The following is a 27,667-nucleotide window of genomic DNA, read 5'->3' as shown; positions in this document are numbered from 1 at the left end:
TTGGGGTAGGTCTTATTTTCAGGGAAACATGGTAAATACCACGCACAGAACAGCTCACACTCTGCTAGAGAGCAGTTCCTCGAAGATGGGTTCTGACAGGAGTCGGAAAACTCAGAATACAAAACCTCTGGCTCCTGGTGACCAACCCAGATTGGATCCTGCAACATTATCCTGGGGTACGTATATATGCCTTCATTCTTGAAACAGACTTGTGTTATTTTCAGTCTTTTATAAATATTCAAATTACCTTACTCTCCCATTACACATACTGTACACACGTAGACATACATAGACATATACACACTCTTTAGTATACCTAAGGGCAATCCCAAAGGTTAGCACAGGTATCCTAATGACCTTCCTTTCTTCTTTTCTGTTTCAATTAACAGCCCAAGGCAAAAGCACAGAAAGACATAATCTAATTAGACTTTGTGTTAATTGATATATTTCAGCAACTATAGCAATCTGAAATTCTTACCACTGAGTGAAATTGTTACTGGGTCCGTTGGCCTTAATTCATCGACAGTGGGAAGGTGAAGGGAAAGAGTCAAGACTACACCCAGGCCTGTTCCAACCCAAAGGCAAGGAGACAAAGATGTGTCATTTTTCCGTGAAAATGACTCCATGAAATATAAAGCTGTGATTGCTTCCTTAGATTCTTTGTCAATACTGCAGATGCTAGAACTTCGAGAAGGACTGAATGAGTTCTCTCTGTTTTCTGTTGCAGAAAAGTAAGACAGATTAACATATGAAGTTGCTATTTACCAAGACAAGTTATGGTCTTGCTATTATCCAATTAAAAGAAATGTATTTTCGGTAACCATCTCTTCCTCTCTGAAAGCAATCTGTGATTCTGTTTGTTAGAGCAGCTGTAGCTCACTCATTAAGGCAGGACTTCTCACAGACTTTTAATTTTAATTCCATACATGATTATTGCTTTAGAACTCTAAAGACAGTGTTAATTCATGTACAGATTGTAATTAATTTTTTTTGAAAGGTGAAAACAGAAATATACAGTAAGTGGAAACTAACCTTCCAATGTGATGGGCAAAGAGATCTCCATGCAAGCAGCAGACTGTGCTTTCCTAAATGGAGGCTTTCCAGGAGCACGACGATTGATTTTGGAAACATCTGCACTGGACAGTCGTTTTCCAGAACTGCAAGTTAGGGAAGTTGGATTTGTACAGTGTCCATTTAAAGAATCTGAAACAAGATTACATTAGAGTTTTCATTAAGATCAAAAAGAGGTTGCTATAAAGGCTGCAGTTATTTGACAATCTCTTCTCTGCTTATGCTTCATACACATTTTTTAAATACTATATTGTCATTTGAGAAAATGAACATTTGTCTGTTTACTGTTATTTGTTTTCTATATTCTACCAAAACTGGAAAAGGCAGGCATTATATTATAGAATTTTACAAAACATATAATATAAATTTTCAGTTAAGAAAGAGAACAACTTTATTTGCTCTTTTGCCAGTAACAAAGTTTACATTAATATTTCTCTTTACTATTACATGGAAAATATTGTAATAGCCTATATCTTGAATGAATACCAAACTTTTGTTCAAAATTGAAGATCTGATGCAATTTTTTTGTATTTTTTACAGTATATAGAAGATATTGTAAATTATATAGACCTTGAATGCTGTCACTCACACCCTGGTCATCTCTCAGTTGGATTACTGCAACACATACTACATGAGGCTTCCCTTGAAAAATATTCAGAAGCTACAGTTGGTACAGAATCATTTTAACAGTTCTGTTGATGGCAGCCCAAAACACAATAATAGGATAAAGGCCAAAGCATCTAATTAATGTTCCAACTCCTGAATTATATGTCCAATGCACTGTAACTTCAACATTTTCTGAGGCACTTAGAAAAGTGAATTAAAAACTTCAGAACTTTCTTTTGAGCATCCTATTATCATTATTTTGGTTATAAAGTTGAACAGCCAATACCACTCATATGTACTTGAAGAGGGTTCACAATTATCCACTGCATCTTAGCCATTCAGATACAAACTTCAGACAAAGAAAATAAAGAAGAAAAACATAAAAGAAATATACAATTACACTGATAATTTGGTACTCAACTGCTTTGAAATTTGGTACTCAATGCATTTTCACGTGAAAATTTTGTCCTGGTACTCATTGTTTGGTACTCGATGCACAAGCTAGAACTTATCAGTGTCAGCTGCCTTGTGACTTACTACATTATTCCTTATGGGGGAAAAATTGTTTGGTGCTCATCATTTTTGGTACTCATCGCACCTCCCAGAACCAATTAACAATTGAGTACCAAGGTACCACTGTATAATAATCCAGTGCAATGTTTCTCTGCTGGAGCGGCTTATAGCAGTAGAAGGGAAGGGAATGATTTTTTTTAATTCCCCTAACTTGTCCTCAAAATGTAAGATCAGAGTAGAAAACCACAGGGTTGCAACATGGAGAGAAAAAAGTTTAATTATGCAAACACATCTGTTTGCATTTATCCACTGAAAACACAAAATATATCCAAAATTTTAAAGGCACAATGCCTTCAATTCTAATTTCCATTCATTCTTACCCTGGGGAACAAAAAATAGCCAGCGGTTCTGCTGAATTGGTGCTAACTGGCTGAATCCCACCACTAGGTACACTTCTCATTTTAAACTGGGTAGACTGGCATTGAATCTAGTCTGCTCAATACAACATGTTACACTGGAAATTTCCTCTTACTGCAAACACAGGCATAATAAGGCCTAGTTATAGTCAGCCCTGTGGAAGGAAGAAAGAATTAAAACTCTGTCCTCCATTTCATGGTCTCTGCTCTAGCATGACCCCTCACATCAACTATTTGTTTAAAAGAGAGAGAGAGAAATTACACTTTAAAGCAGAATTGTAGGAATAACATTTAGGCAAAGAAAAATGTAATTTTGTGTATTCTTGCAATTTCCAGTAAGTATGCCTTTCTATCTTTCTTTATAAATGGCTCCAGGAAGATAAAAGTAAAATTAATTTTAATACAAAGCTAATACAAATGTCTGGGCATAAAGAATAAACTGCCCTGCTTAGACATCTTGGGTGTCTAAGAAAACTTTCAGAAAATAGATATCAGAAATTGACTTTCTACAAAGCTATGCCCTCTGCTTTACATCTCTTTTGCCCTTATTTGATGATATTTGGGTGACTGGCTTCACATGCCTTTCTCTTATGAATGGTTTGCCTTATTAAACATCTTCATATGTGCTCTTTCACATCACCATCTGTCTCAGAACTAATATAATCAAATTCCAATAGGTTAGACATGATTTGGCAGTTTAATTCTATTGGCAGAGAAGGAGGAGATGGGTCTAAAACATTTTGAGAGACATGGTAAACAAATCTGCAAGTTTTCTACATGAGTCTAGAATGAAAACTATTTGTAAGGAACTATCTGTAACTCAGCAAGTTCTGACTTGCTTTCATGTTTCTAAGGTAGCAAGATCAAATTTAAATTCTGAGATGCTAGGTCAGTGGTTCTCAACCTGTGGGTCGGGACCCCATTTGGGGGTCGAACGACCATTTCATGGGGGTCGCCAAACCACGCTGTCCGCCATTTTTTTCCCCTTTCCCTAGCTGTCCTACTCCCTCTTATTGGTGGCCACACCCACTTGGGGGTCACCACAACATGGGGAACTGTATTATGGGGTCACGGCATTAGAAAGGTTGAGAACCACTGCTAGATGTAAAGACAATTAGCCCCCAAATAATAATTACCTGAAGCTGTGGGGGACCTGCACCGCTCCAGCTCCATTGGAAATGGACCATCCAGTATCTCTGTGACACCTATTAAAATATTAAATTAGAATATATTAATAATTATTGCAATCAACATTATATAAGCATACTATTCCTCAAAAGACCTCTTTTTGTTCTTTTCCGTTTCATTCTGTAATGAATAAATAAGAAGGCCTTGATGGACAGAGGGAAGATCCAATATCAAGGCAATGATCAGATAGACAGAACCCAAGGCAAGGAAGTGATTTGCAAAAAGTTTTCATTCACTTTCCCACCATCCAATTCACAGGAAAATAAAAGAAGAAGGACAGGAAGCATATTTGGATTGGCAAGATTGATGTTGGCCCTATAACGTAGATCAAAATAAAAAGCAGACACTATGTGGACCTAAAGCTACTTTTGTTAAAACATCTATAACAGAATCTTACAAGTCTGAATATATACATTCACATTCTACTCTGGGTTGTCTACAACCCACAAGAACAGATTTAAATATAGGTATGGAATTATACAATTCTATTCTGGCAATAAATGCCAATTTGCTACCTGGAATTCAGTCTCTGGATACAATTCAATGGACTTGGACTATAGAATAAAATCTTATTTTTTGAAATAAATAAAAGAAACTGGCATGCAGAACTCATAAACGCTTCTTGTCTCTGAAACAGCAGTGGTTGGACTTTTGTGGTAATAGGTTTTTGTGACATACATACTCAGTAAGGAACCTTTTAAATGGAAAAAAAATGCAAGGACTTAGTCTTCTATAGAAAAGGTAGAAACAATGCTAATAATATTTAGCAGCTTGGTACCAAATTTAACAGATACCTGTACATGGTCAGGATTTCAAGAAACAAGGAACCAGGATACAATCTTAGGAATGACTTACTGAGCACCATTGAGTCTTAACTGAGTAAAGAGCAAAGTGGGGATGGAAGCATCTCTTCCTTACTCAGGAGAAAACAAACCCATTCACAGATTTTTGCAGATCTATCATTAGGAAAACAATGGGCTTGGAAACTGTTTGCTATTGATGCTAGTGATAAACTTCTGCTTGATTACTTAGAAACAAAGCTAGACAGTCTCCCAAGGTCTTGTCTTCCATACAGGGCTACTGAGAAGAACAATGCATGGGTTTGGAGGAAATTTGTCAGACCTGTCCCAATCTGATCCCTAAGAAAAGAAAATCCTTCGACACCATTTGGTTAAAACAAAGGGTTCTTTTATTAAAAGTGTTGGTTGCAGTAAAGTCAAGTCAGCTCTGAAATTATTGCGTTCACTGGATACAAAAATAAGATGTAGGCTTGCTCCCAGTCCATCCCTCCCCCTCCGTGACCAGTCCGTTTCCAGCCAACCAGAGTTCACCAAGATATTTTGAGAACTCTGAGGTGTTTGGGGGTTAATCTGCATATTTCTCAGGGTGCCTGGACATGGGATGCTGGTACAAACAGGATCTGGCTGCTCTGGTCCTTATCACTTGTCCTTCCCCCCCTCCCGATTTCCTATCACATAAACACAAAGCTTTATTGCCCTTTCATGCTTTCTCCCCCTAATTCTTTTTAGGGCAGGATGCCTATGAAGCCCCCAAGCCGAGCCAGGCAGATCTGACAATATTACCAGTAGGTTGAAACCACTTAGGTAGAGGTCTCTTTTTCTGCAAGCTCAGGATTTGCTGTGTCCACAATCTATGCCCATGGTGATGAACCTATGGCACGCGTGCCACAGGTGGCACACAGAGCCCTCTCTGTGGGCATGTGCGCCATTGCCCCAGTCCAAGGCCTTAAGTCCCGTCCATGAGCAACCTGCATCAAAATCTCCCTGGGCAAGTGGCTTTTTAAGCTGGGTTTTATAAAACCTTTTCGCTTTAGGCTTCCACCGCCATGTGCAAAAAAAAAAAAAAAGTTCATTCAATCAATTTCAACTTCTCGTGGGAAAAAAAAAATCTTGCAAAGTTGCGATTGATTGATTGAACTTTATTTTTAGTCCCACACAGCAGCAGAGGAAGTGACGCATCAGAGCTGGAAAGAAGGTGCCAGAAGGGGTTGGGGAGAGCGGCAGGAGCAGGGGGCTCCATGCGAAGTGTGGGGTGGGACCTGTGCATGGGGTAGAGGAGCAATGTGGTGGCGCTAGCATGGTGGTAGACCAGTTGCTTCCCTCTCCCTCCCAGATACTTGCCGAAGCGGTGCAGGGTAAGGTTGCCGGGCCCACTCCCGCCCAGATGCTCTTGCCTCCCCCAAGCATTTTTTTACTAACCTGCCTTTCAGCTGCATTCCATTTCTTTGTTTGCTTCTCAGCTTTCGCCACGTGTTTGTGGGACTATCGGTAAAAAAAAGTTTCATCAGACTTTCTAACTTCTCACAATATCTCGCAGGAGGTTAGAAAGTCTGATGGAACTTTTTTGTTTTTACTGATAGTCCCACAAACACATGGCGAAGGCTGAGAAGCAGATCTTCCAATGCACCATTGTTGCTACTTTGTCATGCCGCTGCTTGTAGTCAGTCTGTGCAATCTTCTTGCAGCAGTTTACCAGGTGGTCCACTGTTTCTTCAGCTTCTTTGCATAGGCGGCACTTACTGTCTGTTGCTGTCTTCTCAATTTTGACTTTATTTACATTTATCCTTAAGGCTTGGTCTTGTGCAGCCAGAATTAGTCCCTTGGTCTCTTTCTTCAATTTTCCTCCTTTTAGCCATTGCCAGGTCTTGTTATTATCTGCTTTCCCAGCTATTTTTTTTAATGTACTGGCCATGTAGTGCTTTGTCTTCCCATGCCTCTATTCTGTTCTTCATTTTGTCTTTCTTGTAGGCAAGTTTGGTCTCTCCAGTAGTCAATAAGCCTTCCTGATATACTAATTTCAGTGCATCTTCATCACTGTCCTTGAGATATTCTTCCAAAGCCATTTCTTCTTCTTCAACCATCTGATGTACTTGCAGCATTCCACGCCCACCTATTTGCCTTGATAAAGTCTGTCAATGTCACTGCGTGGATGAAGGGCATGATTCATTTTCATTATTTTTCTGGTTTTCCTATCCATTGCTTTTAGTTCTGCTTAAGTCCAGTTGTGTATCTAATGACTGGAATTGCCCAGGTGTTGATTGCCTTTATGGTATTTCCTCCATTGAGTTTGGACTTTAAGATCTTCTTCATTCTCTTGATGTATTCACCTCTAATCTTTTTCTTGACTTCAGTGTGCTTGATGTTGTCAGCTTGAAGGATACCCAAGTATTTGTAGTAATCTTCCTCATCCAAACTCTTAATGTTATTTTCGTGGAGCATCTTGATTCCTTCAGTTTTCACTATTTTTCCTTGTTTGATAGTAAGTGTGGCACATTGTTCAAGCCAAACTCCATTGCAATACTATTATTGTTGTTGTTGTTGTTATTATCATTATTATTATTACAGAAAATATATCTAAGTGTGAGAAAGAAGCTCAAAAACAGCTGCACCTTGATTATATTAAATATAAAGCAACACTGAGAAGGTCTTTAACGGATTTTCAATATTCTGTTACAATATCCTAGCACATTCCAAAATTCTTAGTGATTGCGGGAGTGATGCCAGGTTATGTATTGCTCCGGGACAACCGCAAGCCCCTGCCTTTGAAAGCTGTGTTTGATGGTCAGCCAGAGAACCTTGCCTACTTCCTAAACCAGGTGTGTGGAACCACCTGGATTGGGATTGAGCAGATTTCCTTGCTGGGGGCCATTGTGACCATTACTGCAAACCTGGAGGAAGAAGCCGCTGAGTGGGTGGTGGCACTCCCTGACGAAGGAGCTCCAGAACTGGGAAGTGTGGTCTCCTTCCTGGAGAGGCTCCAGGACAGATTTGGAGAACCCACACAGGCCCGCCAAGCGGAATCCATTCCATAAGGCAGTGGAGTTGATCAGTAGCTGAGTACATTCGGGAGTTGCGCGGCCTGGCTGGGAGACTAAGGGGGTGGCCAGATTGCTTATTGGTCTATCACTTCTGAGACGGATTAAACAGGGAGCTGTATCACAACTGCCTGCCCCAGGGGATCCTGGATGACTTCCCCGTGTGGTATCGTTGGCTACCAGAGTAGAGCTGGACCTGTTGGAGTACAGGCAGCAGGTAGCACAAGAAAGCTGCCCCTGCTGAGGCAAAGAGAAGTGTCTGTCAACTCAAAGAAGGGGAGGAACCCTTCCGTCAGCCACTAGAGAGGGCCAGCATTGCCCTGCAGAGGCCTGCTTCTGACGCAGAAAGGAAGGCCATCGAGGTGCTAACTGATTAGTTCCCCTAGCCTATATTGATGCTGAGAGCCCCGAGCCAGCCTAAGTCGAAGAAAACACCGAAGAAGACAAAAGAGAAGACTCGGGCTGCACAAAGTTCATGGAGGTCTCCCCCTTGTCCAGTGAAGGGGAGGAAATTCAGACCCCCCCCCCCACAAACCTGGTCCAGTCTTCTACGACAATGACAGCAAAGGGAAAGACAATCCAATGGTAAGTGGAGCCATCACCCCATTGACTGCCCAAGTAGAGGTTTTAGTGCCCCAGTCAGGAGCGAGGGGGGGCTTTACTGGCTTGTTAGACTAAGGGTGCACTTGCTGCTTAGTCAGTTTGCAGTTGGTGAAAAAGTTGGAGCTAAGAGACTGAGACAGCCCATGAAATTCGAGCAAGGGGATGGTTTACTCACAGGGGTGTGTGCCTGCAACCTACCTAACGGAGCCAGTAAGCCTAAAGGCAGGGAGCCATGAACAGACTATTTGGTTTATCATAGCCCCAAAGCTGGCAGAGATGGGCTGTCACAGCTGAAGAAATGGAATCCATCAACTGACTGGGAGAATAACAAGTGGCACCTGAGGGGCAAAGTTGAGAAAGTGGAGGGATGGAGAAACCGCCGAAGGTTAAACAGGTGTCATGAGCTGAGAAGGTGAGAGTGGAGCAAGTTAAAGCGCTAGTGGAAAGCAAGAGAGCTGAGCTGAGCCTCCCAAGGGAATACAGAGATTTGGCAGAAATATTTAACGAGCAGGAGTTGGACACCATCCCCCCTTACCATTTCTCAGACTGTGCAATTGAATTGCTGCCTGGGACAAAGCTTCCCAAACCAAAGATGTACTCCATGACCCCAAGGGAGAGGGAAGAGCTCTGAAAGTTCATGGATAAAAATTTGGCTAGGGGCTTTATCCAACCAACAAAATTTAGGATGGCAGCACCAGTGGTTTTCAAGGAGAAAAAAAAGATGGCTCTTTGAGACTGTGCATCGATTTTCAGGGATTTAATGGGGTTTGCATGAAAAACACATACCTCCTCCCCTCATGAAGGACATGCTGGAATACCTGTTCAAAGGGAAGGTATTCACCAAACTGGACTTGAAAGAAGCATACTACCAAGCTAAGATCAACAAGGCTTTTTAATTGCCCCTTAAGATGTTACCAATTCTCCCTTTGGATTACAGGGAGCACCCACTGTGTTCATGCAACTGATTAATGAGGTGCTGCATGAGCACTTGTACAAGGGGTTGCTGGTGTACCTGGACAACATTCTAATCTACTTCAAGATGATAGAGGATCACAAGAAGCTAGTGAGAGAGGTGCTGAGGAAACTCTTGGAAGTTAAGCTTTATACCAAGCTATTCAAGTGCAACTTCCACAAAATTATTCTGGACTACCTGGGCTATCGTGTTTCTAGTGAAGGAGATGGATCCTGGGAAGGTGGAAGCAATACTAGAATGGGAAGCTCCATGAACCAGAAAGCAGCTGCAAAGCTTCCTGGGCTTTGACAACTTCTACTGGCAATTCATCTCTTCATTTACACAAATAGCCTTGCCCATTACTTAATTTCTAAAAATGGGAGAGGAGGGCTGAAACCGAAGCTGAGCTGATTGCTCAATTAGACTATGGAATGTCAAGCGGCTTTCGAGAAACTTAAACAGCTCTTTGTTGCAGAACCTAGGCACCCAAACCTGGTGGAGCCATTTGTGATCCAGGCCAACACAAGCAATGTGGCAGTGGGGGCCATCCTACTTCAGAAGAATGAGGAGTAGAAGCTCCAACCATGCGCCTACTCTTCCCAGAAACTGCCCAACGCCGAGAGGTGTTGGGAGGTATGGGAAAAGGAGGCTTATGCAGTACAGTGTGCACTACTGACTTAGAGACAGTTTTAGACAGCAGTAAAGTCCCATTTGAAGTGTGGACAGACACAAGAATTTAGAGGCCCCGAAAACCCCAAAGAAGCTTAGGGGATCCTAAGCAAGTCCGATGGACACAGAACAGAATAGAGTAAAAGAGTTGGAAGGGACCTTGGAAGTCTTCTATCTCAACCCCCTGTCATTTCAGACAATCTCTTCTTTAAAACTTCCAGTGTTGAAACATTCTCAACTTCTGGAGGCAAGTTATTCCGAGTATTCCAAGTGAGGTCTTACCATGGCATTATAAAGTGGTATTAACACTTCACATGATCTTGATTCTATCCCTCTGTTAATGCAGCCCAGAACAGGAAAGCCCCTGGGGCTGTTGCAGCCAGTAGCCAACCCTAAAGTTCCATGGGAAGAAATCCCATGGATTTTATTGTGGAATTACCCAAGAGCTCTGGGAGTACAGTGATTTGGCTGTAATCGACTGATTTGTGAAGCAAGCATACTTCGTGGCATGCCCAAAGATTCCTTCAGCCCGAAGATTGGCAAAGTTGTTCGTGCAGCATATATACCGGTTGCATAGAGTTCCAAGGCAAATCATCTCTGACTGGAGGGGGGGTGCAATTTTGGCAGAAGTTTCTAAAATTAATAGGCTCTTCCCAAGGGCTTAGCTCAGGGTTTCATCTGAGTACTAACGGAGTGGCTGGAAAGGCGAACTCATTGATAGAGAAATATTTACGCTGCTATGTTAACTATCAGCAAACTAATTGGGCGGAGCTCCTGCCTTTCATAGAAGTGGCATATAACAACTTGGTACATAGTAGCACTGAGTTCACCCCATTTAAAATAGCTACAGTAGAATTCATACTGATGCCAGGACCTCCAAGAGAACCTCCCTCCTCAGTGTCACTAGATGAGTGGATGGAGATCCTAAAAGCCACTTGGGGAGATGTACAAAAAGCACTAAATAAGGCCAGGAAGTCTTACAAGAGACAGGCTGATCAGAAGACAGCTCTCCAAAAGAAGTTTAGTATTGGAGATAAGATGTACTTGTCCACCAAATATCTTAAGCTGAGGCAACCATATAAGAAACTAAGCCCTAAACATATAGGGCCCTTCCTGATCATTTGGATTATAAGCCCAGTTACGGTAGTGTTAAAATTGCCACAAAGTCTAAGTTGGGTCCATCCATTGTTCCATTGTAGTTTGTTAAAACCATTTCAAGGCTTTAGTTTAAGGCCAGCTGAACAGGAGCCACCTGTTATGGGGGGAGGGGAAGGAACACTACGCGATTAAGAGAATACTGGACTCACAATTTTTTAAAGGGAAGCTGCAATATTTAGTACAGTGGAAAGGATATCCCTTAGCAGATGCGGAATGGGTGGCCACTCATAATGTTAGTGCAGATCGATTAATACGAAAATTCCATGATAAATACCCTCAATGCCCAAAATCCTAATTGAGTATTAATGATTAATGGTGATAATTTGTGTTTAATGTTTTTCCAGGTATACCCTTCTTTTGGGAGGTCAACATGTCAAGATTGAATTGCTACAATGCTTGTTAGCTTCATCATCTTGCCAAAGAAAAGGGGGAAGAGAATTAAATGCCAAGAAGCCATACATGGACCGTGAGAGCCTGCACCATGCCAAGGTCGTTGCCACAGGTACTCAATGGAGAAGTGAACTGTTCCCATAACAAAAAGAAATATTACTATTGGACAATGTGGACACCCGGTGGGAGGGGAGAGGGAATCCAATGTTTAACTAAGCAAGCTTTTGCACAGGAAATCTCAGAGTTGGCTTCGCTTCTTCAGTTCTGAGCTGTTGTATCCAATAAAGTTATGCCTGCTGGGACTTGTCTTGAGGATTCCTTTTGTTGGGTTCACTAGTCAGACAGTTGACACTCTTATTAGTATTTGGCTAATCACCTGCTAGAATTTTTCATATAGTTTTGCTCTTTATATATTTTTCTAACTAGTCAACATATATTTTCTAAATACAGACATTCCCAAAATTGCAGAGCATAAAATGAAATATTATTCGAATTAATTTTCACTGTATTTGCTACCTGCGCTAAATTGCTTGCTTCTGCGAGGAGAACGAGGTTGGCGCTGATAGGGATCACTCGATCCATAGAGGTCAAAGCTTCCTATGCTCAGCAGTTTAGTCTTCTGCATAAAATCTACAACAACCAGACCATTGCAGTTTCCAAATGCAATTCTGTGAAAAGAAATATGGTTTAAGTATTTTAGAGTTATCTCTTTCAAGTACTGAAACTGGAATAGATTTCAAACAAAGAGGCATTCATACAAGGTAATCCTTGTTTTTAATTTTTATTTTTCTTCATCGATTTTTTTTATCATGTATGTTGTCCTTTATTGTTCTTATACTATGAGCCCCAGAGAAATCTGTAGTCAGATGGCATCTAAATAAGATGAATTAAATTTAGCTCATTTTAAGAACCAGATCAGATGATGGGTCATTCATCTTTGGTTTCATGACAGACACTGAAAAGGGAGCCTGCTTGTCAAAAAGAGCTGGCTTAAACTCATAGCCTACAAGTGACATATAGTTCCTAGACCGTCATCTTTATTGCTCTAAGACCAGGCTGCTGACATTCATCAGTGATACAACCAGGGCTTTTTTTTCTCATAGAACGCCCAGAACGGAGTTCCGGCATCTTTTTTTGGATGGAATCTTGTAGGGTAGGCAAGGTGGGTTGTATGACATGTGTGAGTTCTGGCACCTTTTTAAAAAAAAAAAAAAAAAAAACCCCACTGGATATAACCAAATTTTGGCATTAGGATATATGGTCACTTTTTTGTAAGTATGCTTATAAGGATGGGAGTGAGAACAATTTGGCTCTGAGAAACTTTCCACTTCCACATTTGGTCCTAAAACTCCCAAAGTAAACCAAAGAAGAAGTCCATGTGCCTTTGGGTTATATCATATGATCATTGGAGGATCTCCTACAGCTTTTCAGAAGTTGGAAGGCTTAAGTATGTCTTTCCAAGCAGGTTATTCAGGCAATTACTAATCTCCTCTTGATAGGAGGTACACATACTTAAGGTTTTATGGGTCATCCTTCAGGTCTACTCTCTGTGCAACCAGAAAGAAATAAGGACAGTTGCTAGTTCATGAGGAAAAACATTGTACACTTTAAGAAACTATCAAGAGCAATCAAAATGGCACAGAAAGAATTGTAACCAGATGGTGAAAAAAGGATAATTTGGAAAACGATAAAATATTGAATGCTCCAGCCACATGAGTTTATATGATTCAATCTCAAAGTGACTCCTAGGAATGGTGGGCAACATCTGGCATAAAGAAAGGAGAGAGAATGTCTGTTTTTCAGGAACAATGAATCTTCCTGATTCCCCCACACTTATATGAGATCCAATTTATCCTCTTCTGTACCATAGTTAAGATAAGATGGAAATTAACTGGGCCTAAAATAGAAATGCCACAATGATGTCTAATAGTGGCAATTCAGAGGGAGTTTGGGAAAGAAAAATCCAGCAGTATGTGAACTCCACAGCACCACCCATCTCAATATTATGCCCAAGATGTAAGCATCCCTATTCACCAATACAATCCCATCAGAGCAGGAGCATTAAGTTTAAATTAAAGCATCCATAACAGATATCTGAATAGCCTCTCTTTAAGGAAATCTTTGTAGGGCTTCTTATAATTAGTACATTGATGAAAGTACTACCTTCCTATATTATAATACATTATAATGAGTGCAAAATTAGTACATTCCCTAACATTAAATCAGAAACTGCCTTTCTGGAATTTAAATGTGCAGTATTATTTTCCTTCCTCATATACAGTATTCTAATTCCAAAGCATACAATCATACTAAAGGGGAGGCAGGCAGAAACACAAGCAAGGAAGAATTCTTCCTCACGTAGGCTATGCATGGCAACAATATTGTTATGCTCTCAAGCAAAGGAGGATTAGTAGAAGGATAATCATAATAAATAGCAGCATTTTTTTCTCTGACACCAAATTAATATTAAACTGAAAGACAATATATATGTGAATGTCAAGGACTAAATATTACCACCTTCTTATTGTATGCAATTTCCTATTCTTGAATCACATTTTTTTAAATAGTTCATCAATTTCCTTAATGGCTGGGATAGCTTATTAAGTACACCCTTATAGATATAAAATAAAATACAAACACCAAAGGGATGGCTTTAAAAGTTCTGGAGTACTAAAATGTGTTGACTTGTCCCCAAAAAGGAATTGGGAATGGGCTTGCTTTAACTTCAGGAAAAAATTCATTCCACAAAAGGGCATGGAGAAAACAGAATTGGTCATTAATGTCATGCATCTCCATGGCAAGACCTGTAAATGGTAACCCACAAATGAACTAACAGGGTGTATAACACTATAGATAGTCCTTGCTATACAACCATTCCCTTAACTATCATTCAAAATTACAGTCCTCGCACTTATGATCATAGCAGAGTATGCAGTCACATGATCAGAATTTTGGAGCTTGGCAACTGGAACACATTTATGATGGTTGCAGTGTCCCAGGATCACATGATTGCCATTTGCAATCTTCCGGCAAGTGAAGTCAATGGGGAAAGCTGGATTTAATTGCCCCATGATTCCCTTAGTAATTATGATGATTCACTTAACAAATGCAGCAAAAAAACTAGTAAAATTGACTGCAACTCACTTAATGACCCATCACTTAGCAACACTTCTCTGTATGTACACTGAGACAGTGTGAGACAACAAGCAAAAGAGAGTTGTTTCCGATAAACTGAATTTTAGTCTATAAAACCCAATGACATAATATAATCTTTAAAGAGCCCCAATAGTCTTGCTTAGCTTTCATGCAAGATTCTTATGGATAATTTTAATCCCTAAATCTTATGAAGATGGCAGAGTCTTATTGATAACCATACCGAAGGTGTACATATATAGATAAATAGCTGAAATTAACTAGCAAGTTAATTAAGGAACTAATATATAGACCTATAGTTGCATAAACAATATGTAATTTTCCTTCTAGACATAAAACAAATAATTTAGAATTATTCTGCCTGAGTTTTGATTTTTGATTTGAGTGTCATTATGATGCAGACATTTAGTAGCATTTTGATAACTACATTGTCACCATGATTACATGTATTTGAATGTATGTAAAAGGTAACAAGACATTTTTAAATGAGTAAATATACTGTATCATAATGGAAAACTAATGAACTCAGCAGGCTATTTAGGTTTGTTTCCTTGAAAATAATCCTCTAATAATCAATGCAATGAAAGTCATTAAAATAAGGGTCACATGATAGCTGTCTTGAAGGGCTGTCACAGAGAATTTCTTCTCCAAAGCACCAGAAGACAAGACAAGCAGTAGTGAGTGGAAGCTTCTCAAAGACAGATCCAACCTAGAACCTAGAACTGAGAAGAAATTTCCTGACAGTGAGAACAGCTTGTCTCCTGGAGTTATGGGTGGTCCATCACTGGAGGTTTTCAAGAATAGATTGGACAACCATTTCATAGGGATGGTATAGGGTCTCCTGCCTTAAGCATAGAACAGAGGTCCCCAACTTTTCTAGCTCTGTGTACCAGCAGCAGCAGCGGGGAGAGGGGATGCTTTCAAGTGTGCGCCCATGCTTGTGCAAATGGAGCTTTGCACACTTGCACGCTTACAAGCTCACCTGCTGCTTGCAGGGTCCAGTTCCCAATGGGACGCAGCCTGGTACCAGGCCACGGACCATAGGTTGGAGACCTCTAGACTAGAAGACTTCCAAGGTCCTTTCCAGCCCTATGATTCTATAGTCCATGAATGTCTGTGGAGATTCTCAGTCATCCAGGTCATATTTGTCTCAAAGGTGTTTTTTCAAAAGGCAGCTGGATTGTTTTAGCCTTGAGGAGGAAGAAGAAGACATTTTGCTTCTCATCCGAGAAGTTTCATCAGTTCTGGCAGGATGGTGAGGGTGATGGAAGGATGAAGGATTCATATTCTATGAATATACATGCCTCAGAATACTTGGTTTTTGTTCATAGATATGCCAACAGTTTTGAGATTATGAAAATTTTGTATTGATTCATGATAAAAGTAATTAATTTATGATGTTAAAAGTAAAAGTAATTTATGATGGCTGACCCCAGTGGAAAAATAAGTGAAATCCATGCCTTGATTTGAACTACACAGGCTGTAACAGCTTTTAGAACTCTAATGTTTCTTCCTCCATGGTTTGACAGCTTCCATGAAAAACTCAAGAACATTCATGAGGATCCAAATATTGTGTTTATGATAGTACCCAAAATCACCAGATCTTTGATTGTTATGGGTTATTTTTTGCAAAACGCTGTTTTGATAGCACTTTTATTTGGATCTTACATAAGAAGTAATAGGGATCTGTATCTTGGTGCCATATTTTCTGCCATTTTCTTCCAAACCACCAAAAGAAAACAAACTGATTGGAATATGCTTTTCTCTCCCTGGAATAGGTTCTATTACTGGTTCCAGATAGACCTCCATTCTTTTTTTTTTTTTAATAATTTTTTATTTTTCCAAACTCTCCCCCATACATATACCGTGATATTTATCAGATGTTAACATACATTTTTTTACATTCATATATAAGATACTTTTAATAAAATTAAATACATACACATGAGTTTTGGTGTTGCTCGCCCATTTCCCCTTTCACTGTATCCACACTCCTTCTTCTCTACCTTCTTTCTCCCTTTCTTCTCTTCCCTACTTCCCTCTTATTCCTCTTCTCTTCTCTTTCCTTCACCACTCTCCTCCCCTTTCTCCCCACTTCTCCTCTTCTCCTCCAACCTTCCTACTTCCTTCTCCCCTCCTTTACTCTTTTCCCTCTCCTCTCCTTTCTTCCCTCTCATCCCTCTTCAGATACAATTCAGGGGTAATGTCCGAGCAACTCCTCTCTCTATCTGTATTATATAAAATAAGATTAATTTTCTCTTACATTAATACTTCTATTTATCTAACCTTCTCGGTATATACTTCTATAAATATTTATATAGTTATTCAATACTGTGTCGCCTGGATCTCCTTCCTTATCTGCTCCTTCTTCTTCCATCTAAATTGATGTTAACTATCTTTTAACCATATTCTCTTTTCAGCCAATCATAAAAAGTTCCCAAGATTTCATAGTAGATAGATCTCCATTCTAAAGATGACTCAAATTTCCCACTTCCCAACCAGCCAAACTGACCAAACCCAAATGAAGATATAAGGGGATAACTTACAATCCATAGGCTGAATTCATTGCTAGGCTGGTTATTTGTTGAGGAAGCTCACCATCTACACACAACAATTGAATAACAAGTTCTGCTTGATAACCAGGGGGCATTCTTACAGCACGAGTCTTCACACTAAGAAGAAGAGGAGAAACAATTATCAAAATGATCTGATTACCAAATTGGAAATCACTTGCACTTATAAAAAAACTGGCTTTGAGAAAATATAGAGTCAAAATGCGACTATACAGTTTCTAAGGGGAAGAGTGGGTGAGAAACATTAAGTATATATAAATGTGTGTGAATAGTATTGATTGAAGTTTTCTTCCTCTCAACTGCTTGTCTTATCCCAATTCTGTTTTACTCTTCTGAGTAAAACAAATCAGTGTTATATCTTCATATTAGGTCTCATTTGATTCTTGAAGCAAGGGTAACAAAAAAATTATGATGCTTTTTCATATAAAGCAAGAATGCAATCTACAGTAACTCCCGATTAGAAATATTAAAGAGCTATTGGAATAATCCTAACTCACCCTTCCATTGTGGAAAAGAGCAAGATTAAAGTTCTTCCATATCCCTATTTTTTATCATAACCTGACACGTTTCATGGGGTTGAACTGAAGAGCAGGACAGTCTTCACTTTGCAACAAGAATACTCATTTAATGCTGTTTGTGGTTGCTTAACTGTGTGGCACTAAATACAGATAAAGAAATTTTGTTCTTCTCAAAAAAACTCAGTCACTGCATTGGAATGGAAGAATAATAGTGATTTATTGCTATAAATTGTAATGTTTTATTAATACAGGGCCTAAAATGTAACATGACAAAATTCTGTGACTATACGAGTCACAGGAGTGCTAAGTTCTCTCCTGTCTCTATCCTTATCCCATTCTGGAGCTGTCCCAATTTTGTTAGCTTCACTTCATTTCTCTAAACCACAGGTCGGCAACCTGCGGCTCCGGAGCCGCATGTGGCTCTTTGAGCCTTCCCCTATGGCTCCCAGCCTCCTCTGCCATTTGCAGAGAGAGTTAGAGACAGAGAGAGGCACTTGCACTTCCATTCTCTCTCTCTCTCTCTCTCTCTCTCTCTCTCTCTCTCTCTCTCTCTCTCTCTCTCTCAAAAAGAGTGGACTCACGATATTCTCCAACGAGCTGAAAAGCTTATTTGGGCGGAGCTCCTCCCTTTGCTGCATCTCTTCAGGAAGCAGGAAGGGCAGAAGAGAGCTAGCTAGCCCAGCTATGCTGACTCAGGAATTCTGGGAGTTGAAGGCCATGAGTCATAAAAGAGCTGAGGTTGCCTACCCCTGAGCTTGTTGGAGAACAGCTTGAAGCCAGCTTGCCAGGTGAGCAGAAGATCGAAGAAAGGGAGGGGGGGGAGAAAGAGAGGGAGAGAGAAAGAGACAGAGAAAGAGGGGAAGAGGAGAGAAAGAGGAAGAGGGAGAAGAAAGAGAGAAAGAGAGAGAAAAAGAAAGAAAAAGAGAAAGAGCAAGAGAGAGGGAGGGAGGGAAAGAGACAGAGACCCTTTTGACATCTAAAATGAAGATAACACTGCATATATCCTTTTTTACCTTTATTATAGGTGTGTGTATATATGTATGCATGTGTGTGTATATATGTGTGTGTGTATGTGTATGTATGTATGTGTATGTATGTGTATATATATGTGTGTGTGTGTGTGTGTGTGTGTATATATTTAACCTTTATTATTATTATTATTTGTTTGTGTGTGTGTATATATATATATATATATATATATATATATATATATATATATATATATATATATATATATATATATATACACACACACACACAAACAAATAATAATAATAATAAAGGTTAAAAAGGATATATGCAGTGTTATCTTCATTTTAGATATCAAAAGGGTTTTGCGGCTCCCAGTGTTTTGTTTTCGGTGGGAAACGGGTCCAAGTGGCTCTTTCAGTGTTTTGGGTTGCCTACCCCTGCTCTAAACTATCCAAATTCTTTGGAAATTTTGTTTCTGATTTCTAAAGATTAGCTATTCCCCTCATTTTATATACTGAATAGTTTATAAGCATTCTCTTGACCAACTTGTTTATGTTATTTATAAAGACATCAAAGGATATTTGGCCAGCTGGGCTTCATCAGTGTGTGAGAATCTAGCATAGGTGAGAGGTCATGAAAGTCTCCTTAGGAGGAGGAGGAAGAAGGGCTGGTGGTTTGGAGAATACAGCTTGCCCTTCCTTTTTCATCCCCAGACTCAAGCATTCTTTTACTTTTGGGACATTAAACATTCAAACACCTTCTACTCCGATATTCAATGTCAACATAACATTAGGTCTCAGAGGAACAGCAACTTCAAACAATGGGCTTAGAGACTTAGCCAAAACAAATATGGAGGGGTGTGCCAGCCTAGATATGATAGGAATCTATTGTACTACATGGTTATTGGTAGCTACTAAATCAGCCATGCTGAGCTCAGTCTCAAATGAGAGGAATGGTTTCTACGTCTTTCTTAATAAAGAAATAGCACAATGGTGAGCAACTACACTTATTTGAACATTCTGTAACCATTTCTTAGTACAAAAACAGAAAATAATTCTTGAGATACTATTTATACAGAGCTATCAAAATCCATGATACTTCACAATCTTAGCAGAAAAATATAAATGTTGAAGAAATTTTGTTATAAATGTTGAAAAAGAACAGAGAACAAAAACAATTTAAATCAGTCTACATTCTTTACCTGAGAAATGGACTACAATCCATTGTTTGCTCAGATGAAGCATTGCAATTGTCTGAGAGGTCTTTTAAAGATGAAAAATTGGAAGAGGCATCAGCAAATGAAGTCATAATTTCTGCTTCAGGACTAATGGTATCTTCTATCTCATTCTGGAGCTTCACCTCTAAAGACTTTAAAAAATTAAAACTCAGATTAGATTTAGAAATATAGTTAAAAGATACAATATTGTGAAGCCAATCTGCTTTCGCAGTATTCCAGAATGTCATCTACATGCCAGGAAACTGCAAACTTCCCAAACTAGGCTAAGTATGAAGGAATCCATCAAAATTATAATGACTGTCAATTGTAAAGCAGAATTTAAAAAAAACTAATCAGAGGAACAAGGTATTCTAAATGTGCCTTCCTATTGTACCATATTAATCTTGTGGCCTAGATTCCTGGAAATATATTTTTCTGTTCTCATGTAAATATGAAGATGATTCCAGCTTCTTAGAGATTTCTATGAGCAATAGGAACCTAGACATTAAGAAATAGTACTTTCCCAGAATTTGTTTCCCAATCTATCTTATGATGATCTGGACTGAAGACCTGCAAGGTAGACTTGCAAATTTCTCCAAACATATATAAATGATGAGTTAAGTGATGTCATGACCTCCCTCTCGCAGTGCCTGGAGGCTGTTAGGGGCTGGATAGGGAGCAACAGGTTGAAACTGAACCCTGGCAAGACCCAGTGGCTCTGGGTTTGGGGTTCTTTGGTTCATGGCTATATAAATTTTCTAAATAAATAATAAGTCTCAGTAGACCACTAAAAGTGTGAGCTATGATATCCCAGGCATCCCTTACCCTTTCAAGGACTTAGACTCTAAAACTTATTTGGTTCCTTTAGACATTTGAGATGAAGATGGCAGGCTAGGAATTTGGCTGATTCAAAAGAACTGCTAGGTTTCCCTATGGAGGAAGGCATAGGCTATTAAACTTCCAACTTTTTCTGGAGCTGTTTGTGAGGAACTCCACAGAACTGCAGAAAAGTAATTGAGATAAAGCAAATTCATAAATTACAAATTCAAGACTGCAAATTCTCTTGATTTAAAAGCATGGGTTATAAGGAGGAAAGACGGTTAGAAGTTCTTCTGAGACCAATAGAGTGTGTTTTGTGTGTGTTGTTCGTCCATCGATTTTGATGAGGACCTTGACATCTTGTAGATTATGGGCCATCAACGATGTGTCTGTAGGTGGCTGATAAGACCGATGTTAGCACGGAGTGTTCTGCCACATACTGAACAAAGAAATGTAGACACTGTTACTTCAGCATTTACAGCTCTGGCTTTGCGGAGTGCTCGCTTCTCTTGTGCCAAGATTGTCCTTCTGTGTTCATATGTCTGGCAACTGTTATGACGTCCTAGGCTGAGATTTCGCTGTAAATAAGGAAACTACCAGCAGGAATGAAGAACAATGCTTTACTAGTGAGGTGAAGCATGAACAAAGTCGGCACTGAGAACCATCCGTTCTCAGTGCTCTTATATAATACTTGTATCCACCACACCCAACACCACATCTGTTTCCCACATGCCCAACACCACTTAGCCCCACCCAATTACCCCAAGAAACCACCATCTGGTCTTCCACAGTAATCATATGTCCCAGGTGCTGTGAGTCTGTCCTGATGAGTAATTGCCTCTGTGCAGGTGCGGCCTTGCTAATTTGCGTCTTAGCTGTCTCTGCACATGTGCGGTTTAGCCAGATTGTCTCTTGGCTGTCTCTGCGCATGCGTGGAACTGCCAACTGTTTGTGTGCATGTGTGAGTCGTCCTGGCCAGTGGCATTAGTGCGCATGCGCGGATCAGCTGGGGAAGTCCGCGCTGGGATGTTGGGCCTGTGCTTGGCCTCGTAAAGCGTCTTCGCTAATCCTTCAAGAGGGCATCAACCCTTGATCGTCATGGGCTGTCAGCGGTGGCCTCAGAAGACCAGAAATGGCCGGTTAAGGCAGGCCCAGGTAGTTTGGAATTTACTGGAGCAACCGGTGATGGGTTTCCATACAGCAATGCCTCATAGGGCCCAACATACCGCCCCCCTTACCAGGGTTCCCCCTAGGAAGGAAAGTACAACTTGTTGGCATAGTACCTGTCTTCTTATCTCCCCCCCCCCGGCTTTCCTGGATACTTTACATGGAATGCCTTAACCAACTGGGGTGCATGGACGTCACCCTCAACCACCCAAGATGCTTCTGACAATGGGTACCCTTTCCATAATACCAAATAGTACAGCCTACCCCGTTTCATTCGTGAGTCCAATATCACCTGCACCTCATAATGGTCAGATGTGACAGGACCAGGTGGATTTTGATACTTGATATTCGGATACTGGCTTCAATAGGCTACTGTGAAACACAGGATGAATTTTCCCGAGGAACATGGGAAGCTGAAGTCTTACCGTGACCAGGTTGATTACCTGAGTTATTTTGAATGGACCTATATATTTCGGTCCCAGTTTTTTGCAAGGAATCCGTAACCATATGTATTTTGTGGACAAATATACTGATTGTCCTACAGTAAATGGCTTTGTCTGCCTGCTCCTTGGCCTTCTCATCTGCTTTCATTAACGCTTTCCTAACTATACTCCAAACTCCACTGACCTTAGATAACCAGTCCTTGGGTAAATACGGATGGGATTTATACGTTCGGTACTCGGGCATACGTACAAAATCCCTACCTGACACTACTTGGAAAGGGGTGAAACCGGTGCTGCTATGTACAGTGTTGTTGTAGGCTACTTCTGCGAAAACAACTAGGTCCACCCAATCGGTCTGCTGATATGAAATATAACTACGCAGGTATCTCTCTATTGCTGCGTTTGCCTGTTCCGCAACGCCGTTCGTGCTTGGATGATACGCCGAACTGAGACCTTGTGAAGAGCCGAGTAAATACACAAAGTTGCTCTAGAATTGCGCTGTAAATTGGACTCCACGATCGGATATAATTCTACCTGGGGCGCCATGGATACGATAGACATGGGTGAGAAACATGCGGGCAAACCTTTGGGCCGATGGTAATCCCTTACAGGGAATAAAATGAGCCTGCTTAGAAAATAAATCAATTACTGTCCATGCTGAATCAATCACAGTGTATCCCTTGCTATTGGGAAAATCTACAATAAAGTCCATGGATATATCCTGCCATGGATATTCTGGATCAGTCACTGACTGTAGAAGCCCCAAAGGTTTCCCGGGGTGATGTTTGGAGATGGCACATGTTCATGCTTCACCTCACTAGTAAAGCATTGTTCTTCATTCCTGCTGGTAGTTTCCTTATTTACAGCGAAATCTCGGCCTAGGACGTCGTAATAGTAAGTTGGCACTGAGAACCATCCGTTCTCAGTGCTCTTATATAATATTTGTATCCACCACACCCAACACCACACCTGTTTCCCACACGCCCAACAACACCTAGCCCCACCCAATTATCCCGAGAAACCACCATCTGGTCTTTCACAGTAATCATATGTCCCAGGTGCTGTGAGTCTGTCCCGATGAGTAATTGCCTCTGTGCAGGTGCGGCCTTGCTAATTTGTGTCTTAGCTGTCTCTGCGCATGCGCGGTTTAGCCGGATTGTCTCTTGGCTGTCTCTGCGCATGCGTGGAACTGCTAACTGTTTGTGTGCATGTGTGAGTCGTCCCGGCCAGTGGCGTTAGTGTGCATGCGCGGATCAGCTGGGAAAGTCCACACTGGGATATCGGGCCTGTGCTTGGCCTTGTAAAGCATCTTCGCTACTCCTTCAGGAGGGCATCAACCCTTGATCGTCATGGGCTGTCAGCGGCGCCTCAGGAGACCAGAAATGGCCGGTTAAGGCAGGCCCAGGTAGTTTGGAATTTACTGGAGCAACCGGTGATGGGTTTCTATACAGCAATGCCTCATAGGGCCCGACAGCAACCCTAGTACACCAAGGTGCACCATGTCGGTCGATCATGCGCCAGAAGTTCCCAAGAGATGGTGTTAATATCCAGGGACCTGAGAGAGGCTTTCAGCGTATCTTTGTATCGCTTCTTTTGTCCCCCGTGCGATCGTTTTCCTTGAGACAGCTCACCATAGAAGAGCTGCTTAGGGATGCGATGATCTGGCATCCTTACAACATGGCCTGGGCTTTCATCAACAGAGTGTAAATTGATGATAAGCCTGCTCTGGAGAGGACATCTGTGTCTGGTATCTTATCCTGCCACCGGATCCTCAGAATTCTACGAAGGCAAGTCATGTGGAAGTAGTTCAGTTGCCTAACGTGCCTCCTGTACACTGTCCAGGTCTCACTAGCATACATCAGAGTAGTTAGCACTGCTGCCTGGTAAACTTTAAGCTTAGTAGCAAGGCTTATTCCACGGCGGTCCCACATGTTAGTCCGCAATCTGCCAAATGCAGAACTTGCCTTGGCAATTCTACAGTTGACTCGTTGTCAATTGTCACTGCACTGGAGAGGGTACTACCAAGATACATAAATTGGTCCACTGCTTGCAGCTTTTGTCCCTTTACTGTGAATAGAAAATAGACCAACAGAAAATAATATTTGAAGCTCAGAGTTGAACTGTGGGGTCCTTATGCTCTCTGAGCTTAGTGTTTTTCTTGCACACATATTCTTCCATGCTTGCACCTGCACTAATGATGTTATTTAGTTTGGTAATGAAACATTTACAAGAAAACCACCAAGCTCAGAGAGCACCAAAGACCAAACAGAGAAAGATCCAGAAGAATAAAAACTAACTGTCAGAATGGGAGCATTCAATAAAATGTTTTGTTTTAACAGGTTCAGTTTGTACTTGGAAAATATTAATTTTGTAGCATCAGAATAACCTGCTGATTCCAAAAAGGTCTGCTTTGACATTCTTCCCATGCAAGTCATCCTCAAAAGTATGCTTATTACAGCTTTTTTTGAATGTTTAAAATATATAGGAAAGCCATAATATCTAGCTGCATATTCAGGTTTCAACTATAATCACTGCATGGTAAACATAGCCATGTTTACTGATAACTATAATTGATTAAAGGGAAACTTTAATGTAAGCAAATCAGTGTATAAGCAACACTCATACAAACTTACCGATATTTCAGTATTAACTTCATGTTTGCTGAATCTATAAACGATAACATATGCAGAGACACCAGCTATGCAAAATATTCTACTTTCAGGACACCAGTACATTAACTGGATTGCACAAGGATCCTCTTCTATCATATCTATTGCTGGCTTGCCTTCCAACTTTCGTTTTTCAAATATTTTTGAAGTTTTTAATTTGTACAGCATTTGCAGTGTGACTAGAAAAAATTGAAACGATCTGTTATATTACTTTGATGTTAAAATGGAAAGTGGAAAGAAATCGTATTGTTACAATCTGTATTTTCTATTATCGTCACTATTTTGGGATCCTCACTATTTGTGGCCCTCTGATCGAAAGCACAGGCACACTGTAAAAAATCTGGTATTTAGTGCTTACCCCCCCCCCCAAAAAAAAACCTAAAAAAAGGACAAACTTCAGTGCTAAACATCCTGTACTGTCAAAAGAATACTTGAACCTTCCTTTGCATTTTTCAGATATTATATTGTAGCATATAATCAGCAATCTGTTTCTGATGGGCAGCAGATGAATTGAGCAGCAGGGAAAGGGAAAGAGATTCCTTATGACTGAAGGGGCTTCACTTTGTGCAGCACTCTGCTTTAAATGAGAAAAACAGACTACATTCTATGTACTGCACTCCAGTCTTCTTTCAATCATTTCAATTGCTCATTAATCATTTGAATATGCAATTAAACAGAAGTGGAAGCCTCTTAATGATCAATTGCAGAGTCAGAAAAAAGATCGCATGAAGACTAAACCATACTAGAAATCTAACTACTGTTAGATTTCTAGTGTCTTTGCAGGCATACAATTTTGACTTTTATTCATTCCTACTAATTCACACTCCGCTACAATTATTCCCTTTTAAATAATATTTTACAGCTTGTCAGGAATTCATTACATTGTACCAATTTCATGTATTTTGAGTAACAGATTCAATAACTGCAATTAATTCACTCATTTCCAAATCTGTAACATATATTTATAATGCAGAAATAAATTAAAAAACTTACTGGCAGAAGCATCCCAAAATTTTACTGATCCGTCTGCATGACTTAAAAGAATATAATAAAGGTCAATTAAAACAAGGTAGAATAACATTATCATCATCATATACTTCTACTAAGACTGAACTTGGTTTCAGTTCCTGTGATAAAAGAGCACAGGTGACAAATCTCAACTGCCATCTATAGTCATTGGGAACACATAACTATCTATAGTCATTGGCCGCATAACTCATCTGAAATGTACTGTAGAACAAAGATTTCTTACACTAGCTAAAATTAAATAGAAGTATGATAAGGAGCAGCCAGGTTTTGGGTGGATGAAGAAAGCTCCAGCTACTTTAATGGATTCTGTCCTCAAGTGGCTTTTTCAAACATTGGTCGCATGCATATCTTTGCAAATGATTTTTGCTGCAACCTACCAAAAGCCAATATTTATTTATTTATTATTAGATTTTTATCCTGCCTTTGTTACTTTATAAAAAACTCAAGGTATCAAACATATGGAATTCTCCTTCCTCTTTCTATTTTCACCACAACAACAACTCTGCATAGAAATGAGTGTCTCCACAAGCAGATTTTTCCCCTCTATTAACAAAAGCAGACTTAACCACTGCAGAAAGAGGATCACATCAAAGAGCATTCCAAAGTTACCGTATATCTCTCTTCTTCAGACCTAAGACTTAATTTCAAATAGGCAAGTCTCCTGTTCTTGAAAAGATACATGTGGTATGAGTGTAACAAAGGCTGGTAACCTAATACATACCTTATATATGTTACTAAATGTGTATTGTGAAAGTCTCAATTTATCAAATCATCAGGGAATGGAATTCAATATCTATAGGCCCATTTAATATTGTAATGACCATGACATATGGAAAACATAATTTAGACTGTAAAAGGAATAAAGGGCGAATACAAATTTTAAAAAGTGATAGATTGGGTTTATGAAATTAAGAAAAATGAGAAGGATGTAATATATTGGACTGAAGGTTTCTAACAGTTTCTTGTGGAGTAGAATTAATGAAGGGAAGAAAAAGTGCAGATTAAAATATGAATAAAAGGGCTAACATGTATATTAAAAAGTATAAATGTATATAAAAAGTATAAATCCATGTCCTATAGGTTGTTTTAAGAGTGTATAGCTGTAGAAATCCTTGGTAGAGTTACAGTGAAGAGATAATTCTGCATAATTAATAATGATAAAACTGTACAACACTGTGAATTAATACAATACAGGAGGTATCTTATTTTGTTACAATGAATAGCTACATTTGGAGACCTAACATTAATTAGAACTGTTCTTCTTTAGTGAGTATCTGCTTAGAAGAAAAGAGAATGTGGGAACTGCTTAAAACAAAAGTAAGAATTATATTATAAAGTGCCAGAGAAGTATAAAAATATTATATGACAAAAACAAGTATGAGAAAGGATATTTGATGGGATGGTGTAAAAGTAGTGGTTGAATTAAAGAAAAATGCACATAAGAGATGCAGGATGACAGAAAAATATAGTACATCATTCTAGCATGCAATGCTGTGAGAATGTTGAAAAATTGTGAAGTATAGAGGTGCAACCAGAAAAATGTTAAAATATGTACATTATGGAGTTCCTATGTGACCTATTTATTTTGTATATGAAAGTTACATCTACTATATGCCTGTTAACTGGAAAATGCTGATCTATTTCTCTACACAAAAGGAATAGCAGGAATTAATACAAAAATTCCAGTGGGATTAGTTTAACAGAACA

General features: G+C 39.8%; 2 protein-coding genes across 4 annotated transcripts in view; one reads left to right on the top strand and one right to left on the bottom strand.

Annotated features, from left to right (window-relative positions):
* POLQ (DNA polymerase theta) overlaps positions 1 to 1,932 on the top strand; it is a 95,816-nt gene extending 93,884 nt beyond the window's left edge. The window contains exon 30 of the mRNA XM_039366578.1: positions 1,612 to 1,932. Coding sequence (XP_039222512.1) covers positions 1,612 to 1,758 — 147 coding nt within the window. The 3' untranslated portion in view covers positions 1,759 to 1,932. The remainder of the gene's footprint in view (positions 1 to 1,611) is intronic.
* The window catches only part of STXBP5L (syntaxin binding protein 5 like), a 104,683-nt gene that overhangs the window by 11,875 nt on the left and 65,141 nt on the right, over positions 1 to 27,667 (bottom strand). For all 3 annotated transcript variants that reach the window (XR_005559557.1, XR_005559558.1, XM_039366581.1), the window contains exons 14-21: positions 25,925 to 25,965; positions 24,896 to 25,110; positions 19,819 to 19,985; positions 17,101 to 17,226; positions 11,918 to 12,069; positions 3,743 to 3,811; positions 1,033 to 1,203; positions 479 to 718 (exon numbers count right to left, since the gene is read on the bottom strand). Coding sequence is in view for 1 of the 3 variants with exons in the window: in XM_039366581.1 (XP_039222515.1) it covers positions 479 to 718; positions 1,033 to 1,203; positions 3,743 to 3,811; positions 11,918 to 12,069; positions 17,101 to 17,226; positions 19,819 to 19,985; positions 24,896 to 25,110; positions 25,925 to 25,965 (1,181 nt within the window). In the remaining 2 variants the exon portion in view is untranslated. The remainder of the gene's footprint in view (positions 1 to 478; positions 719 to 1,032; positions 1,204 to 3,742; positions 3,812 to 11,917; positions 12,070 to 17,100; positions 17,227 to 19,818; positions 19,986 to 24,895; positions 25,111 to 25,924; positions 25,966 to 27,667) is intronic.

The sequence above is a fragment of the Crotalus tigris genome, unplaced genomic scaffold (assembly GCF_016545835.1).
Source record: "Crotalus tigris isolate CLP2741 ecotype Arizona unplaced genomic scaffold, ASM1654583v1 scf7180000020347.5012614909:4044961, whole genome shotgun sequence".
In the NCBI taxonomy this organism is placed as follows: Eukaryota; Metazoa; Chordata; class Lepidosauria; order Squamata; family Viperidae; genus Crotalus; species Crotalus tigris.
The sequence above is the reverse complement of the archived record's forward strand: the minus strand, read 5'-3'. Positions and strand labels throughout refer to the sequence as shown.